This window comes from Coenobita brevimanus, chromosome 62 (assembly GCF_032717465.1).
Source record: "Coenobita brevimanus isolate Jiangsu-jjx chromosome 62, ASM3271746v2, whole genome shotgun sequence".
NCBI classification, from domain to species: Eukaryota; Metazoa; Arthropoda; class Malacostraca; order Decapoda; family Coenobitidae; genus Coenobita; species Coenobita brevimanus.
Window position 1 is genome coordinate 33,311,732 of NC_137015.1, and position 19,810 is coordinate 33,331,541.

A 19,810-nucleotide genomic window follows, 5' to 3' on the forward strand; every position below is an offset into this window, starting at 1 on the left:
GGATAGAGGATGAGTTAAGGGACATGTGTATAACTGGTCAGTGGAACTCTCATTTGCACTGATGCAGTATGGAGAGTGAATGGCAAGTTGCAGAGTTTTGAGAGTCATAAGGCAATGATGTTGCAGGGATCATTGGGGCTCAGTCCCTGTAGATAGGGGATGAGTGCAGACAAGCATAGAAGGCATCTGGCATCATGTCTATCCTTAAGGACTTGTAGGGAAGGTTAGCTGCTGTATTGTAGCAATGAGTTGATGATGGAAACTGCCAAACTCTTTTAATGAAATAGGTTGTGTAGACTGATTGAGAACACCTTCTGTAAAGTTTGACATTGGAGTCTCAAAGGAAGCTCTAAAGGCTTGACCATACCATTTGGTATTAAGAGGCTGATTGTGGTCACACGCCTGCTAAATGAGTCTGCTTCATATGACACTCTGAGGTGTGTAGGTAGAGCAAGAGATTCTTTTAATTATTCAAGGCTTGTTTGTACTGTGGGATTGGCCACTGACTTTAGGTCTTGTCATTTCCTGGTAAACACCTGGCTTTAAAGCAGGGTGCACCATAAAGGGGCTTTGAGAACACTGCCTGTAAACGATAACAGCTGGATTAATACTTGAGATCCTATGGAGAAAGTATAGTTGATTACTTTGATATCGGTCAAGACTTGGTATGGCACTGAGTATCCTTCAGGGTTGTTGCTGTGCATCAGAGGTATGAAGAATGGCAGTTTCAGGTTGGCTGGAGTTGTGAAGAGAGGCATTGTGTGCTCCAGCCTGTTCTGTGTTGATCTGGAATTCATCAAAAGCCCATTTTGCTTGACATGGTGCACATTTGGAGAGATCCGTTGCTCACACATTGGATATCTCTTGTATGTGGGACACTGGTAGGTAGAGGACATCAAACAGATATTCCTTTTTGAAGAAAGCGTGTTCACTCAACAGAATCCTGGAAGTGAGACATGCCTTGATGCATGCAAATGTTGTAATTTTATCTGTTGCATAATGAATAATGGGGCTTGAGGCTGGGAACTAGGAAGAGGAGCATCACAAGCCAAGCCACACCTTGACACTGATGTGCCATGCTGAATTAATTGAGTTCTACCTTTGCCCAGATGTGGCCCTGAGACCAGAGGTATCTCTAACCCTTGTTGGAGGTGTTTGGAATTAGATGGAATGCAGCTGCAGTTTTGTTCACAACATACCTGCTGTAATTTTGTTGCCTTCAAGTTGCTGTTGAAATATATCTGCCAGTATTGCTGGAACCAGTTGAAGATCTTGTAGAAGAGGGAAATGGCATGATTTCATATAAATTTAGCTACAGGCATGTCAGTGACCACAAAGTTTAATGCTGTACAGAGTGACCAACAATGCCTTCCAGGAGTGCCTGGACCTTGTACACCCTTTTATATTGGGAAGCCTGGTGGATGGTCTTTTGTCTCCAAGGTATGTGAACCAGTGTTAAGAATTGGATGTGTCAGAGCTGTGATTTTCTGCAGTTCATGAGTAAGATGTTTGAGTCACCAGGGTGAAGGATAGTCTCAGTTATGAGAATACGGTGATTATGTCTTCCTGATTATCAGCAAGTCATTGAGATAGAGGAGAATCTCAACATCCAGTTGCATAAGTTTCTCCATTACCAGAGCACTTTATATAAAGATACCATACAAGGGTCACTCTTGCAGTCAGAAGGTATTGATGTGAAATGAATGTTGTCCTTTGACTTTGGAATCTGTACAGAACTTTTGGAATCTGGAAAGGATGGGAGTATGCCAGAAAGTGTTTTTCAGGTTGATGGTGGCCAGCCATACCCCTCTGTATACGTGATTCCCAGTGTAGTGGGATGTGGTCTTGCAAGAACTTGTGAGCACTGTACTGTATGTACAGGTTGAGACATGAGAGGTCTCGTATGAGGAATTTTTAGTGTGTCCTGATGTAAGAAGATTGAATACTTTGGAGGCTTGTTATGAGGGACTCCTTGGACAGGAACTGCCTCCAAGAGATCTGTGATATGTTCCTTCAGCAGTGGTGTTAAAGACTGGGAAAGAGGGTGTGAGCATGGAGGTTTGTCATCTGTCCATGTCCATGTCAGACCCCATGTGTGTGTGTGTGTGTGTGTGTGTGTGTGTGTGTGTGTGTGTGTGTGTGTGTGTGTGTGTGTTAACAATGACAGGACCTCTGGGATGAAGGCAGTTGGCATCACTGTGTTGTACTTGACTACCTTTCAGGTCTGACTCCCACACTATATTATACAGTATTGTGGGAGTCAGAATAGTTTGTCTTGTGAACTTGTCAAAAACTCCTCGCCATTGCTGGGAGTCAGTAGGTGCACTTTGTAGCCAAAATACAGTTGCAGAATAGCTGCTGATTAGGTCATCAGTGGCTTTAGCTATGGAGATAATTTTCTTGCTCAGTAGATTTTAAGGTCTGGAGGTGTTTGGGAGTGTTTGATCTGATTCAGGCACCCATTTGTAAAAAAAGAATATTAACCAGTTGCAATGGTAGTCATACTCCAGTTCAGGAATTTTTTTTTAGCATAGGCAGTGTGTGCGTATTGTGTCTCCTGGATTCTAGTTTTAGAATGCAGGGCCTCCGTGGAATTTGTGTCCCCACTGAGCATGGGCACTGGGAAGGATAGAGACTACTATAATCAGCTGTGAGGCTAGTTTAGAGTCAGTGTTACCTAGGAAGTCTAATCACCTAGGTTTTGCTTAGAAGGGTTTGATAAACTACAGTACCCTTTGATCTCTTTGTACTGTTCCTCATCCGAAATCTGCCCAAGGTGTGGAAAGTAGCAATTGATGATAAGGCTAGAAGAAAAACTACAGTACCCTTTGATCTATTTGTACTGTTCCTCATCCGAAATCTGCCCAAGGTGTGGAAAGTAGCCATTGATGATAAGGCTAGAAGAAGAGTCAAGAAGATTGTGGGTGTTGAACATAACTGCCAGGCAGACAGATTTCTTCTTGTGGTTGCTTATGACAGAAAGGTTGGCATCTTCAAGGACGTTAAAGTTTTCTGTGGGTACCAGTGAGTAAGAGTAAGTTATGAAGAGATGGAGTGTTGGACATATGTGCCAGGTAGCCAGATTTCTTTGTTGAGGTTGTTTGTGACAGAAGGATGGCATCTTCAAAGACATAGTGAATGAGAGTGAGTCAGGAAGGGATAGAGAGGTACATCTAATACCTGTAAACTCACATTTATTTGGCATGTAGTGGTGAAGGGAGTGTTGGAAAGGGACTTATTGGCAGATAGTGATGTAGTACCCCCAAACCCCAGAAAGGAGGTCTAACCCCCTTTAAAACCCTAAACATGTACTGTGTAACTTCATAGAAAAAACTAAACTACATAATAAGCAAGATGAAATGTCTTTATACTGTACAAGGGGGTTTCAGTGTTACAAGTTGCTGTCTTTCCAGAGTATATAACCTTTGAGAATAAAGGTGGTTTGATGTTTGACCACCACAAACTAATACCTGTAATACTGTGTAAAGCAATTTTAAGCAAGAATAAAGGTTATTTACATCTAAAATACATACAGTAGGCCCTCCACACTTACCCAGTATGTGTTCATACAGTAACCAGTTTAGGCAGTTACCGTATTTGTTAAAGTAGGGGTACCATGCAAACCAATCCTGTATATGTAGAGGTATGTTTTTCTTTATAAAAGTTAACATTGACAGACCACTACATATTCTGTCTCTCTTCTCTCCCCTCTTTCCTTTTTTCTCTCACATTTCCTCTTTTCTCCTTTCTTCTTTTTTATTTTCTTTCCCTCTCCTGTTACTCATATCTCTGTCTCTTCATTTTTTAGTAGCTTCCAAAGGTTACAAAAGAAAGCAATAGAAAGAGAGGAAATTAATAAAAGGGGAAAATAATAAAATGTGTGTCTCCTCAAGCAATATGGTTTTGAATGGTGAGTTGCTTGAGGAGGTAGTGTTTTAAGTATTTAGGGTCATATGTTGCTGTGGATGGAAGAACAGATGAGGAAGTGAAGTTTAGAATTAATGAAGTAGGAAAGGTGCTGGGTGGAATGAAAAAAATGTTTAAACGTTGTTCACTTACTATGGATGTAATGAGAAGGCTGTATGAGGGTGTTGTGGTACCGACTGCATTATTTAGGGCTGAAACATGGAATATGGGTGTAGCAGAGAGGAAAAGTTTGAACGTAATGGAGATGAGGTGTCGTAGGAGTATGTGTGAAATGAAGCATATGGATCGAATGAGAAATGATGAAGTGTGATGGAGAACTGGAGTTGTGCGGAAGATGGCTGATCTAGTTGAGCAGAGGGTGTTGCGATGGTTTAGGCATTTGGAGAGAACAGATAGTGAATGATTGGTGAAAAACTGAGAGGAAGACCATGAATAGGATGGATGCACAGTGTGAAGAGAGCGTTGGATGCGAGAGGGATGTCTGTTGAGCAAGGAAGAGTGGCTGTGCGTGATAGATAAGATTGGAGAGAAATTGTGAATGAACAAATGATGACACAGCCCTGAGGGGATATTCTCCCGCATTTAGTCTGATCAGCTGATCATGTCAGGTGCGGGTAAGGGGATGGATCCATTATGATGTGGCAGGGGTAAACCAGCTCTGCTGTCAGGCCATACTGCGGATGTCACTGATTGCACTGCGCAGATGACCCTCGTGCGGTGTGGTACGGTGAGGATCTGTCCCATCTCCCCTTGGGGCTAAGACGTGAATGAATGTGTTTGAGTGAATGAATAAATTGGGAGTGTGTTGTTCTGTCTCAGCTACCTCCCTTTCCTTGGGGGAAGCAGGCTAGATATATAGATAGATAGATAGTGTTTCCCACCCCACCCCGCCACTTATCAGACATGTTTACATAAGCCCACATAAATAATGGAGAGAAAATACCTGTGTTTACCCAAGTTGATGGCGGCAATTTACACAGCTGACATAATCTCTCTCTCTCTCTTTCTCTCTCTCCCTCCCTCCCCCTCCCTCCCTCCCTCCCAGTTTACAAGTGGGATGATATGTTTTGCATAAATAAGGGCCTGCTGTGCTTTTTCCTGAAGAATACGAATGGTGATGATGTAGGGGAATCTTAGCACGCTGATCCCAAGAATAAATACATTTTTTTCTTTTTTCCAGTGTTGAAGAGTACCTGAACTGAAATAAGTGAGATACATTTGTTCATTCGTTTCAGTAATAATAATGGCCAATGATAGTAGAAATACATTTGATTTTTAAAATCTCTTGTTTGGATGCAGGGTATCAGCACTGCAACACACACACACACACACACACACACACACACACACACAAAGAAAGAAAGAAAGAATGAAAGCAAAAATCAATTATGTGCAGTCTGAATCTAAATTGTATTCTGCTTGCATCTGTCCGATTTTGTTTGTATGGTAGCTTCAAGAACAAAACAAAGCCATCTGTAGTGAGCGTGAATTCTAAGTTTCAAGTAAAGCTTCCAAGAAAGTGTGTTTGGGTGATGAGATGAATGGCATGAATATTGATTTTTGAGCTTCCAGGGAATCTTATTAACTGTTGCATGTGCTGTGATGGATAATGACACATGTCAGTTATTGCACCAGTGGATAAATGAGTTATATGGTACTATGTATTACCCCTCTACCAGTGATGCTGTCTGTTTCGCAGTGCCGTTGAGGATGTGCATGTATGATGAAAGTCTTATTATACTCCCCGAAAGGTGCATATGTGCGGCATTGTCTGCTGAGTAGGGAGTAGGGTTGTGCCCTGCCTGTCCCAAAGTAGATGCAGCCATGGAATCTGTGTTTAAGAAACTGGTTTTGAGCTGAGTGGAGACAAATGGTGCCAGAGGATTCTGCCTGTGTCATGGAATCAAGGCATGCTCCTTAGAGACCTTTCTGCACTTTGGCTATAGAAAAGATGCAGGCAAGGCAGTTTGTACTACAGGCTTTACTGGATGTTGATACCTCTGGGAGGATTGGTGTACGGGTCAAAAACCTGCTAAATGGTGGCAGTAATTTGTGGCATTGGTTGGTACAAAGAACTAGTTGGTAATGTGCCCATAAAGGAGAATGGAGGACCTGTGATTGCAGTGGTGGGTTTGTTGGGTGTTCTGTGATTCAAGAGACTGGTGATCCTGTAGGGTTTGTTGAGGAGGTTAATAAATGGGCTTTCACACTGGTCAGCTACCTCTGCCTCTCTTGTTTTCACAAGATGGAAGGTAATAATTTTTTCTCTGTTCTCCATTGCCGCCTGAGCTGGCGACCACTTGATGATGTCCAGCACCTCTTCAGATTCAGAGTTTCCTGTACCAGTGGTATTGCTGGACAAAAGGAACATTGAGCCAGCCTGACAAATTAATTTTGGTTGTCATAACACCTGCCATCCTGAATGTGGCAGTCATGTGGATCTCTGTCTTACTTGACTGATGAAGATAAGAGGGTTGAGCACACTTCTGCACATCAGCTTCTTACTAACGCAAACTCCTGGTCTTTCTTCCTGGTTCTGCATTGTTGAATGACATTCTTATTTCTCACCTGACATGTCTGCAGCCGGAGAAAGAAGGCTTTGTAGCCAGCCTTTTAAAGCAAAAGTGCACCAGTGACAATTAAAGGCCAGACCACTCACCCTAATGCATGATGGCAGTTTAGGAACACAGTCACATCAAACCAATAAGGAAAAGGGGGTGGGAGGGGAAGAAGGTGGAGATGAGAGTAGTTAGCAGTGCTGTCAGTCAAGCTGAGCAGACTGGAATAGAAACTTGACTTACTGAGAAGCTTTTGTAAGCTCCTTGATCTGTGCACAGTTAAGGTTGGTGACATATAGAAAAAAATTGATTAAGATCAGCAACCTTTCAATCAAAACTAGTAACAGTCATGAACCAGTGGGTTGGCAAATGCTGTTGGCATTCATCAAGCCTTTCCTACATTTGTTTCTAGGTCCTCCCCACCCTGTAGGAAGTAGGGTTAGCATGATGATTTATATGTATATACACTAATTTGAATCAACCTTGTTATCATCTATCCAACAACCATATTATGGTTTATTTTTTGTTATCATGCTGTAATTTACCCTCCTTTTATTTGTTTATTTATTTATTTTTTTGCAGTGTAATCATAAAGATCTTATCTTAGCCTAAGAAGGCATTGAGGCTGCTGTTTCTCGGCTGGGCTATTTATACATTGACTCTTTTGCTGCTGTGGGCTCATTTAGATCTATTGTCCAGCAGAGACCTGACAGTTTTACCTACCGTAGTTGAAAGCAGTCCCAACAGTCAGAGCATTAATGTAAGTTAATGTGTTCTGTCTATAATTTGACTTAACCCTCGCTTCACAGACCGCTGTATGTCTCAGTTGACCAAAAGCGAAAGTTGGAAGCATCTGATGAATTGCAAGAATGTGAGTCCACTGAACAGGATAACTCATCATCTTCAGACTTCCTTCATAACAAGCGAAGAAGACATAGCCAATGGTGAGTGCATGTGATACATTAGGATCTTTGCCACATCATACATACATACATCACCTAGTCCTGTGTTGCTCCATGAGGAGCAAAGGAGCCCGGGGCTAGGCAAGTTGGTCCTGACGTTTAAGATGAGAGTGACCAGCCTCACTCATCCTGGAGTGGCATTACGTAAGCAAGAAAGCCCAACCATCCCCTGGATATAAACCTACACAGGCTCAGTCTGGCTGGAGTGCCATAATTACCCACTGAACCACCATAGTTTGGTTACATGGTTACCACCCAGCATAGTAAATAGTTATCTAGTGTACAGGAAATCATGTGGCTTATCACTTAGTGTAGAGTCATTTTTGCCTCAAACCTTTAGTTAATGGTTAAACATCAGACTGCCAGATTTTTTCTTATCTTTCCTTTCCACATCAGATTTTCTTTAAGTTATTTCCACACAAGATTTTCTGTAAGCCTGTTCTGTATTCCATTAAGAAGAAAATATGTTATCATATATGAATCAAATAAGGTTAACAACACCAAGTAGGTGTATTCCCAATGTTGAATAAAGTAAGTTGGTGACAGCCAAAATACATTAATTTCTGTCCATTTTGTAGAAGAGTATTTGAATGGTTGGACAGAATGAAATATCTAGAAAGTTATGTATAATTAGATTTTTAACCTAAAAGCTAACCAGCCCCAGCATTGTAAATATAGAGAATGCAGAACCCCTTTGGTAAGAATTGTCATATTAGACCTCCTCTTGATGTCAGAGCTTAGACTTGGTATTGTGTTTTCCATTATTTTCCTACTGTGTTTTATACCTTAATGGAGTATCTCTTCTGTTTACAGTATGTCTGAAGAAGAGAAAAACACTGAAGTAAGTGTCAAGGCATCATGTGAAGATACATCCTCACCATCCCCAGGCAGCAACACGGGTAAGAGGTGAAGCAAGGGAAAGATTAGGATACCGACTTTGGAGAGTCAGAGATGAGAATGCTAGAATGCTGAGAGGCTAGAATAAAGGATCTCAAGTGTGCTTGGTTTTATGGTTTGTCGTGATAAGCTGAATCTGTTAGTTAGAATGTCTCAGTGGGAGTAGACTTTGTGTTGGTTTGATCCCCAAGAGGTAACAGTAAGTTTTTCAGTGATGCATGGACACCAGAGGGAATAGGCCAGTCATCTGCTCTTAATTGTTCTGTATAACAGTAGTCTAGCCATAGGCCTCTACAACTTAGAATGAGCAGAGTGGGATAGGTTGTTACTATTTTGGTAAGATGAGACAGCTAGAATATTGAGATGTAAGAAGAAGAGAGTGTCATATGCCATGCTCTTGATTCTATGATGTTTCTTAACCCCTCCACACTGGGCTGTTTATAGCTCCGTTGTTCTCTCACAACGGGAATTTTTCTGAAACTAGCCTGTTTTCAAACCTTAATGTCTTGGAAACTATAGCAGTTAAGGAAACAAATTAAAGACCATATTACTCACCAACTCCTCTTCATGTGAATGAAAATATCTCCACGTTTGTAGGTTGTTTCATCGATGAGTAATGATGTGAGGAAGAGGACTAAATTTTGCTGCAAGAACAGGATATGTTCGTGCATCTGTCTGTGGCCCCGACTATGGCTTTGCTCTCAGTGTGATAACTTCTCCATTACTAGATAAACTAGACATAGTGGTGTCCATGGCATGCCTAATGGCAATATCACTGAGTCCTTTCCTATTATCCATGGAAAGAGGCTAGGCATGGATGGATGAGGCAAAAGTCCACATGAGACAGGAACAGAATTGGATAAGGGTGGGGAAAAAAAAAAAAAAAAATCGTCTTACATCTGGCAAAGTCACAGAGATGACTGAGGTATGGTTGGCTTCGCTGGTGGGAGTCCCTCCCTAGCTTTTGATGACAAGATAAAGTGGCAGCCACTTTAAACTGTACCACAAAAACAAGTGAAGTTCTGACTGGCACCCGGTGAGGCCTGGCCGCCGATTTCTTGACAGTTCTGACCGACACCCGGCGGTTAGGGATTGATGGACAAAATCAGGTATGGGCGACCTTTCTGAGTTGTTAGGCCAGATTATGATTTTGGTATCAATCTACATGCTTCCTTCCTTTGGAATGCGTATAATTTTACAACCAGCTGTACATAATTAATCAGGAACTGTAATAATTGGAATCGATTCCCTGTTTAGTGGTAGGTGGTGGCGACCATCATCCACTCACTTGATGTAGTGCTGCCTACTTCTTCCTTAGCCATTATCATTCTTTTTCTGTGCCTGCCCTCCTCTCTTCCTATTTCTCCCATCTTTCCTGTCACTACTTAATGCTATTCTTTCCGTTACAGGTGGCTTGACAATGAGTGACAAGCCAAATGGTTTCTTCTAAGCCAAGGAACCATTTACAACGCTGGGTACTAACCATATAATCAAACCATACGTGCTCCCTACATGTCAAGTGGGTTGGCGGAGGGTTAGTGCCCCTCCCTGTAAAACAAATAACTCAGAGTCAAATGGCCACCCCGTACGGGATTATGGCGTCTGGCAATAGATAGATAGATTCCCTATTTTTTTTTTTAGGAATCATATTGTCTCCAAAGCCAAAGTAATCATAATTGGGACTGATTCCAATTTCTCCAAATCCAAAGTAATAATTTTCATTTTTGTTTTCATTTTCATTTTTAAAGGCTCCAACATGCTTGCATGCATTGGCCTTGGTCACCTAATGGTGGCTGTCCTTGCTGCTCGATCTCTTACAGTCTCCCTCTTTATTCCCATATCCCTGAAGTCATGCTCAAAGATTTCATCCCAGGTCTTTTTCAGTCTACCAATCGCAACACTACGACTAATGTTAACGCTTCTCACTTTTTGCACCCTATTGTCATCCCCCATCCTCTGCACATGCCCAAACCACCTCAATCTACTCTTCCTCTTCACAGAACCAATACACTCCAGTCCCATCCTACCACTTAACTCTTCCATTGCAAACGAAGCCCCCCAGGCCTCTCACTCAAGGACGCATTGCACATCCATCTAACCATTGTTGTTTCTAGTTTGAGCCTGCGAATATTCTCTTCTTTTACTGCCAAGGTTTCACTACCATACAGCATTATACTCCAAAAACATGCTGCATACAAAGATCCTTTAACATGGAGGGAGAGCCTGTTCAGCTTTAGGAGAGGCATCAGCTCCAGTCCCATCCTACCACTTAACTCTTCCATTGCAAACTTAGTCCCATCCAGGCCTCTCACTCAAGGACACATTCCACATCCACATAACCCTTGTTGTTTCTGTATGTTTGAGCCTGCAATTATTCTCTTCCTTTATTGCCAAGGTCTCACTGCCATACAACATTACACTCCAAACACGTGCTGCATACAAAGATCCTTTAGCATGGAGGGAGAGCCTTTTCAGCTTCAGGAGAGGCACCAGCTCCCTAATCTTTTTCCAACCACACCTCACTCTAGCCACAGAGCTAGCTCCAGCCCCACCTCCTGTGCTTAACATGTCTCCCAGATAACAAAACTCTTCCACACACTCGAGAGACTCACCAGCAAGATCAATCCATTCACGCCTGACAAACTCCACATGCTCTCCCCGACACTGCATATACGAAATCAGCAGTATCTCGAAGTATACCTCTGATACAGCCACATCTCTTGTGCACCCACTTATCACAAAAACTGCACAAGACGGAATTACTTGCCACGCCCTTGTTGCAAATCGCACTTGGCCACTCAGCCTCTTCTTTAACAGTAGTGCCACCAGCCCTACATACCATCACCTTGTTTTATCTGCATTTACTCTCAAGCCCCTGTGTTCCATACCATCTCTCCTCTTACTAAATCTTCTGCATCCCTTTCAGTGTTTACAGTCAGCACCAAATCATCGGCATACATCTCTCATGGGAGTCCATTTCTGAAGTCACATGAGAGGGCTTCAGGTACCATGGTAAACAGCAAGGGGCTCAAGACCGACCCCTGATGCACACGAACATTCTTAGAAAACTCATCTTTCAAATCTTCATTCACTCTTGCCTGGTTGCAAACACCCACATGCATAGCCATAACCATCCTAACCAGCCACTTCATGATCTCAAGCTTCCTCATTGCCCATTTCACTACTTCCCAAGGGACTTTGTCAAAGGCCTTCTCCAGGTCAACAAAAACAAAGTACAGATCCCTTTTCTTTCCTATATACAGTAAGGCCTCACTATAATGGACTAATTGGGGCCCAAAACATTCCGAAAAATGCGAAATTCCGATAAAAGCGACATACGGACTTTTCCCTGCTAATTCAGACTTTTTCTGATATATCAGACATTAGTCCGGATCGTATGAACAGTTTTTAAACTGTTTTGACTACCACTGCGGTACTGTACAGTCACTACTCATTTTACGTTAGGGGTACGACAGGTCATACCTTATCGTATACCGATTTTTTCATAAATCGAGAGATTGAAACACATTATAAAAGGGAGGTTACGTCAACAACCATGGCGACATGACACATCCCTGTTTCAACCCAACCTTCAAAGAGAAAATTCACTTAGTTCACCATCCACATGCACTGCAGCCTTCGCATCATCATACATACTCTTCACAGCATTCAACAACTTCCCATCTACTCCATATATTCTTAATACTTTCCACAATCCTTGTCTATCCTTCCCTTTGTACAGAGGAATAATTATACCTGACTTCCAATCTCCTCATCCATGTAATACAATGCCATTCTTATGTTAGTCAAGAGATTGTTCGTCTCTCTATCTTGTTAACATGTTTTTCAGGTGACAAACTATCCTGGTCCAGCACTGCCAAATCTTTCTCTTCTCTCGCCTTTGATGGCCTCTAGGTACTTCTACCTATTTCCATTTTTTTTTTTTTTTTTAATACATTGAATTTCATTTCCCACATCTGGCTCCGATCATGAATCCTATCCAGGTCTTCCTGCAACATTGTACAGTCTTCCTCAACCTCTGCTTTCCCCAAGATCTTTGCATCATCAGGAAACAGAATTGCATAACTGTTCATTCCGTCTACCATATTGTTTACGTAAATCAGGAACATTACTGGTGCTAAAACCAAGCCTTGTGGGACACCACTTGTTACTCCCCTCCATCCAATAATCTTGTTCTTTATTAGTGTCCTCATTTGTTTGCCTTTCAAGAAGTTTCTCATCTACTCCAGGAGGTTTCCCTTAGAGATGTACCAATACCAAATTTTTGACCGATACCGATACCAATACCACAAAATTGGACCAATACCGATAATACTACCGATACTGATTCCAGTGAGGGAGGGTGGTGCCTGCTGTCTGAGGGCTGTGGCGGGGCCTTGAGCTGCTGATGCGAGGCTACTAACCTGTCTCATACATGTCCATGGTGGCAGATGTGGCTCATTACCAAAGAATGTACCGTATTACAATGCACCATGTACTCAAAATAACATGATACTAAATAATTGGATTTTACCAATAAAGTATTTTTCATCCTTATAAAACCTCCAAAATCTGTTTAACAAAATATCTTCCAGTGAGTGATATGCTTTGCACTAAATTCCTTTTAATTAAGTATCGGTTGTATTGGCAGATAATCAGTCAATACCGATTCTGATACCGATACTCTAAAAATGGGCCGATACCACCGATACCAACACACCAGTACATCTCTAGTTTACCCTTAGTCCTCCTATGCCCGCCATTTTCCACATTAGTTGCTTGTGGGATACCTTGTCAAAGGCTTTCTCCAAATCAAAATACACACAATCCACCCAACTGTGTTTGTCCTGTAGCACATCAATCACTCGAGTAAAAGCTCAACAGGTTGGAAACACACGATCTTCCACCTCTGAATCCAAACTTACTTTCAGCCAAAATGTTCATCTCCTCCAGATATTTTATCCCTCTGTCTTTCAAGATTCTGTCTCACAATTTTGTGACTATGTTGGTCAAGGACACAGGTCTCTAATTCAGGGGTTCTTCCTTGTGTGTGTGTGTGTGTGTGTGTGTGTGTGCAATACATTGTTATAACATTTGTGTGCTGGCAAAGTGTTTAGGGTGCTGTAGGTAGAGGTATACAAGTTTGAGAAAAAGGGTGCCCTTGGCCTAGTGGCCAGAAGTATGTAGGCCATTGTAATGGCTTTCTTATTTTACTGTAGTGCAGTTTTATTTAATGTGGTAACCTTTCTGTAGCAGGCAGCACACATATCACTTTAGTTTTATCTGTAAAACCATTTGACTGTAGGAAGAATAAAATGAAGGCATCTGTGTAATGAGTTATTATTATCTCTTGCCAGACGCCTCAATCCTGTTTGGGGTGGCCACAAACAAATCGCCTCCAAGTCGCCCTGTCCCCCGCCATTTCATTCCCCTGCTCCCAACTCACACCCCCCTCTCTCATATACCTCTCCACCCCATCCCTCCATCTCATCCTCGGCCTCCCCCTCCCTCTTCCCCCCTCCATCTCACTCACATAAACTCTCTTCATCAGTCTTTCACCCTCCATCCTCTCCACATGGCCTCTCTCGCCCTTATTATTATTATTATTATTATTATTATTATTGTAAATGTTGTTTTTGGTGGGTGGGGACCCTCATCATCCACTCACTCGTAGTGCTGCTCTTGGGTGACAGCCCTTTCCTTTCTTCCATCCTTTCTGTCCTCTTCTGCCTTTCTTTCCTTCATGCTTTCTCCTTCCTTATGCCCACGGATGACTCAACACTCCCTCTTCTGGCTTTTTTTTTTTTTTCCTTCATTCTTTCCTCCTCCTTCTGCCTATGGGTGACTCTATACTTAGTGACAAGCCAAATGGTTTCCTGTGCACCAGGAAACCATGTACTATGCTGGGTAGTAACCATATAACCAAATTTTGGCGCCTGGTGGTTTAGTGGGTAATTATTCCGCTCCAATCGGATTGAGCCAGTGAAGGTTTATATCCAAGGGATGGTTGGGGTTGATTGCTCATGTAATGCCACTCAGGGATGAGCGAGGCTGGTCACTCTCATCTTAAATGTCGGGACCAACTGCCTAGCCCCGGGCTCCTACGCTCCCCATGGGGCAATGTAGGATTGGATGATGGATGGATGGATGGCACTCAGGGATGAGTAAGGCTGGTCACTCTCATCTTAAATGTCATGACCAACTTGCCTAGCCCCGGGCTCCTTCTCTCCTCTCTCTCTCTCTCTCTCTCTCTCTCTCTCTCTCTCTCTTCCCCCCCCCCCCCCCCCATGAGAAATCAGATGTCACTGATTTGCTGTTAGAGGAAGTATCAGACAATGACATGGGGTTTGATGAGTCATAACTCATTCTTATGATGATGAATGTGTGTCGTTTTCACATTGTTTCTCTCTCTCTCTCTCTCTCTTGACAGATGAGAAATCAGATGTCATCGATTTGCTGTTAGAGGAGGTATCAGATGACGACATGGGGTTTGATGAATCAGAACCTACACCACAGGCAGACCCATCCCAAGACAGTGGTGAAGAAAATGTTGGTGTGGATGGAGGGTTTATCATCACAGATGAGGTGTCTTCAGATGAGTTCGAGAATGATCCTGTGGAATTGGTGGATAGTACCAGTGTCAGGTCAGATGTGGTCCAGGAAGCAGACAAGTGAGTTATCTGTTTTGTACTGATCCATATCCCTCGTATTAACTTAATACTTAATGCATTCAGTTTCAGGGACCCTATAATATATTTGTTTTGTGGTAACAGGAGTTAGGTTAAAAAAATAAATAAATAAATAAAGGGGTTAAACTGCCCACAGCAGCAGTACATCAATCAGTGTCCACTTTTCTCCCTCATAATTTGAATTTCCAACTTCAGTATGGTTACATAATTTTTTTCCAGGTCATGTATACTTGATTATTTTGCCATCGTTGTTGTGCAACCCTAGTCTGTCAGAGAACAGTCCCATCAACTACAAGCAACCAACCACCCTTACAGGGCCATTCCATGTGGTGAACCAATGTTCCCATGCAGCTGATAGTGCCTCGCCACAGCAAGGCATAGGGATTAGCGTGGAGGTTTAGTTCCTGGGTTGACCCTACATTTGCATCTCCACTTAGTTAACAGACACCACAGTAGGCTTCCTGTCATCCTGTTATTTGGCTATATGGTTACCACCCAACATTGTAAACAGTTTCCTTAGTTACAGGAACCCATTCGGCTTGCTACACATTGTAGAGCCACGTGAATTGGAAAGTGATTGGAAGAATGAAAGTAACGGAAGAGAGGGAGTTAGACACAGAAAAAGAATGATAGATATGAAGGAAGACGTAGACATCACAACATCAAGTGAGTGGATGATGGGTGTCCCTACCTACCACCTGTACATGAGTGCGTGAGAGAAGTATGGAAGCTGATAAGAGAGCTGACAAGGGATCAAGTTTGCTGGATGAATTTTGTGAGGAGAAGTGTATGGTCAGGGATTGGTACTCCTTTTTAACGTGACATTTGTTGGATTGACTCTGTCAGATAGGTGAATGTGAAGCTGTGTTGGGAATAAGTTTGTGCCTTTTGGTTGGAGGCAGGATTCTGAGGGCTTGGTGAGTGGACAAACTTTGATTAGTGTCTCGTTTTTTTTTTTTTTTTTTTTTACAGGGTGGAAAAGGAAATCTGGATGATGATGATGACTGGACACACCACACAGTATAATTGGAGTATCACTTCTGTCACCTTGGTTTTGCTTTAATGAATAAGGGGTGGATACACGAATGGTTGTCTCTGCAAATGGCAGGGTTTGAAATAGGACCCTCCATTTACTGGCTCACATTTTTTTTTCCAAGAAAGCTGTTCTCTATGTATACCATGCCTTGGCTATGGTCCTTCGCCTTGTAGTAATTTCAGTGAAAAAGAAAATTACGTCAGTGTTAGTTAACATCATCGGCAAGGCACTCAAATGCCCTTGGGATGTACCTTCTCAGTAAGCATAGTGTCTTTATAAACAAGACTCCCATGCACAGCCTGCATGTTTGTTGTCTTCAGCATAATTTTTCTCTCCACTACTTGGCTTGAGAGGGAGAGAGAGCATGAAACAAGGATGGTAACAGAATTGGATGAAGTCATAAAAGTGCCCTAAACCTGAGTCAGTAAACAGAGGGTTTACTTCTTCCTTCACTTCTGTCATTCTCTGTCTGTGTCTTCCCTCCTCTCATCCTTTTTTCATTTGTCTTTCCTGTCACTTTTTGTTGCTCTTCTTTCCATTTTGTTTGGCATTACTTTGATTGACAAGCCTAGTGGTTTCCTGTAAGACAGGAAACAATTTGCAACACTGGGTGGTAGCCTTAAAACCAACCCATATATGTTCCCAGCGTGTCAGCAAGTGGGTTGGTGAAGGGTTAATGCCTCTCCCTGTAAAACAGCTAAAAAATAAACAGCCACCCCATATGGGATCATGGCATGTTGCTATAGATAGATAGATAGATTTATTATAAAACACTCCAGTTTACTGACCTTGGCAAGGCATGTAAACACCCTTGTTGTGAACCTTCTCAGTTGTCATAGTGTCTTTATAAGCAAGACTCATGCACAACCTGCATGTCTGTTGTCTTCAGCACTATTTTACTATCCCCTGTTTGGCTGGAGAGAGAGAGAGCACGAAACAAGGAAGGAAACCAAGTAGGATGGAGGGCCATAAAAATGCGCTAAACCTGAGTTGGTAAATGGAGAGTTTTCTTATCAAGCACTCCAGTTTACTAACCTCTCATGTTATAGTGCTTGCTGAAATAAAAGAGCTCTAAGTGATGAAGGAGGTTGGGGGTCAAAGGATCAGAGTTCAAAGAAGAATTCAGTAAAACAATAGGCAGTTATGGAAAATACAAGTAGTCCAAGTGGCTGAAAGGCTCATTAAAATGAAATATTTTGCACATTGCTTTTTTATTAACTCAGCAACAACAGCAAGTAGCTCCAGTAAATATAAATATTAAATGATGTCCTCCACAGAATTAGTGAAATGGTACAGCTTAGGCAGATAACTGGAGGTCATAGCCATCTGACATAGTACAGAAAACAAGGGCCCTTATGGATATGGGTTCACAGGTCTAAACAATCCTAGTAAAGGTGAATGGATTATGCTGAATGCTGAGGGATTTATTTACTTTTGATTGGAAAAAGAAATTCAAGAAAATATTAGCTCATGCCCAAAGACAAAGTTACTTAGTCCTTCATTTGAGAATTACATAATAAAATGTGAAGAAGATGCCTAGTTATGAACACCGCGGACCTTAGATGCTGAAGCAGGATCTGCTATCTCTATACATGAATTTAACAGCTTGAAATTTAGGCTTGGCTCCAGCTGTATCAGAGGACAATATCTGGGGTTGGTTGGTTTCAGTTAATATTTCGTGGATTGGACATATGGTATGATGGATGGAATAGGAATGAGGAGATGTAATACGCTAATGTTTAAGCATAATACGTACATACATACATACATCATCATCATCATCATCTAATTCTGTGTTGCCCCATGAGAAGCATAGGAGCTTAGGGATAGGCAGGTTGGTCCTGATATTTAAGATGAGAACAACCAGCTACACTCATCCCTGAGTGGCATTATGTGAACAACTAACCCCAACCACATCATGGATATAAACCTGCACAGGATCAATCCGACTGGAGTGCCTTAATTACACACTAGACCACCAGGCGCCATAATTTGGTTATATGGTTACCACCCAGCGTAGTAATTGGTTTCCTGGTGTACAGGAAACCATTTGGCTTGTCACTCAGTGTAGAGTCACCTGTAGGCAGAAGGAAGAGGAAAGAAAGATGGAAAGGACATAAGAGGAAAGAAGGAAAGGACATAAGAGGAAGGAAGGAAGAGATGAAAGGTCAGCCACCTGAGAGCAGCAGTACATCGAGTATTACATAATTCTTTCTCACAAAGCCTAGAGCAACTAGAATATCCAAATCAGTGAGGTCTCATGCAAAAACTGTAACATTCATAAACATAGTCATCACATTCATTACTGAGACTGGCTCCTGTAGCTAAGGCTATCAGGAACAGGGTCTAGTAAAGAAGTTGCATGTTGTTAAATAATTTATAGAGAAGAGAGGACCAGGGACTAATAAAATTGAGGACCTTCAGTTATGGTCACCAAAGAGGAAGAGTTTGCTTGTTAGTACCAATTTTAAGAAACATTCTTGCCACAGAAGAAATTAAATCCATTCTGGAATAGTCATGTCAGCCCAGTGGGTCATTGAGAGCAGCATAATCATTAAAAACTGAGCTAGGCTGGGGGCATGTGAAGAAACAGAGTTCAGCCTAATAATCCCCCAAAATAATCAGATAACCTTTAGCTGATAAGTTACTAAAAACCTTCTAGCATGACTCATACCATGTTTCGGTAACAAATTGTAAACTCTGAATGATGAAGTGTGTCCCTCTGTGTTTGTAGAAAGATAAGTAAACTTTGCATTAAGCCTCAAGGCTTTGTAGCAGCCGTGGCTCAGTGGGTTAGAGTGCTCCGCTCTAACCGAAGGGTCGGAGGATCAAATCCACCCAAGGGTCATTGGTATACATCAGGAAGGGCATCCGGTCATAAAATGCTACATGCTCCAGTCCAAAGTCCTCTACCCAGGGGCAACGCCTTAGCCCTTCGGCGATACCTGGTGTAAAACCAAATTATTATTATTATATTTATCTTTCATGGGAACTGATGTCTCTGTTGTCCCCACAATTGTCCTCACAATTATCCTGAAGAACTGTGCTTCTGTGCTTACACGCTACCTGAGTAAACTCTTTTGCTAGAAGTTTGCTCTCATTCAGCCTGTCCCAAAGAAGGGTGACCATTCCCAGCCCTCTAACCATTGCCCAATTGCTTTAACATCCTGTATTTCAGAAGTTTTTGAGTCTGGCATACCCCAGTTTAACGATGTAATTGGTTAGGTAAAACCCTGTCGTTAGGCGGAGTGCATATTTTGGGATACTTTTAACATGTAATGTGGAGTGTTATCAGCCTTGGGTTTCCCCCAAACCAAGCCCAAAACCCACCCAAATGAGCCCCAAAACAAGTTCAAAGCCATTGTAAATAGCCTGACAGCTGTCAAGGACTCTAACCTAGGCCTAGCACTTGTAAATAACTCACTAAAACCGACAAGTATAATCTGAAAATCATCAGATATAAGTCTGAAAAAAATCAAGCTTAGTAAACTGTACCCCAAAATGACAGTGTTCACCCCACCTATGGCTAAAACATATTAATCTAAGTTTAAAAACAGTTTATAAATTAAACACAATTTTTAGTCTAAAATATCATCAAAATTGGTAAAAATAAAAAAATAAAAACCCATCATTAAACCGGGGTTTGGCCATCGTTGGGTGGGGTATCATGATATTTCTGCCCCCATCGTGAAGCCGGGGTATTGCATATCGAGGTATTACTGTATTCTCAACAAAAAATTT

The 19,810-nt window shown here is 42.0% G+C and overlaps 1 protein-coding gene across 1 annotated transcript in view; it reads left to right on the plus strand.

Annotated features, from left to right (window-relative positions):
• Positions 1-19,810, plus strand: part of LOC145404029 (uncharacterized) — a 142,140-nt gene that overhangs the window by 108,258 nt on the left and 14,072 nt on the right. Inside the window, exons 4-6 of the mRNA XM_080275632.1 lie at positions 7,295-7,429; positions 8,261-8,346; positions 14,775-15,015. Coding sequence (XP_080131758.1) covers positions 7,295-7,429; positions 8,261-8,346; positions 14,775-15,015 — 462 coding nt within the window. The remainder of the gene's footprint in view (positions 1-7,294; positions 7,430-8,260; positions 8,347-14,774; positions 15,016-19,810) is intronic.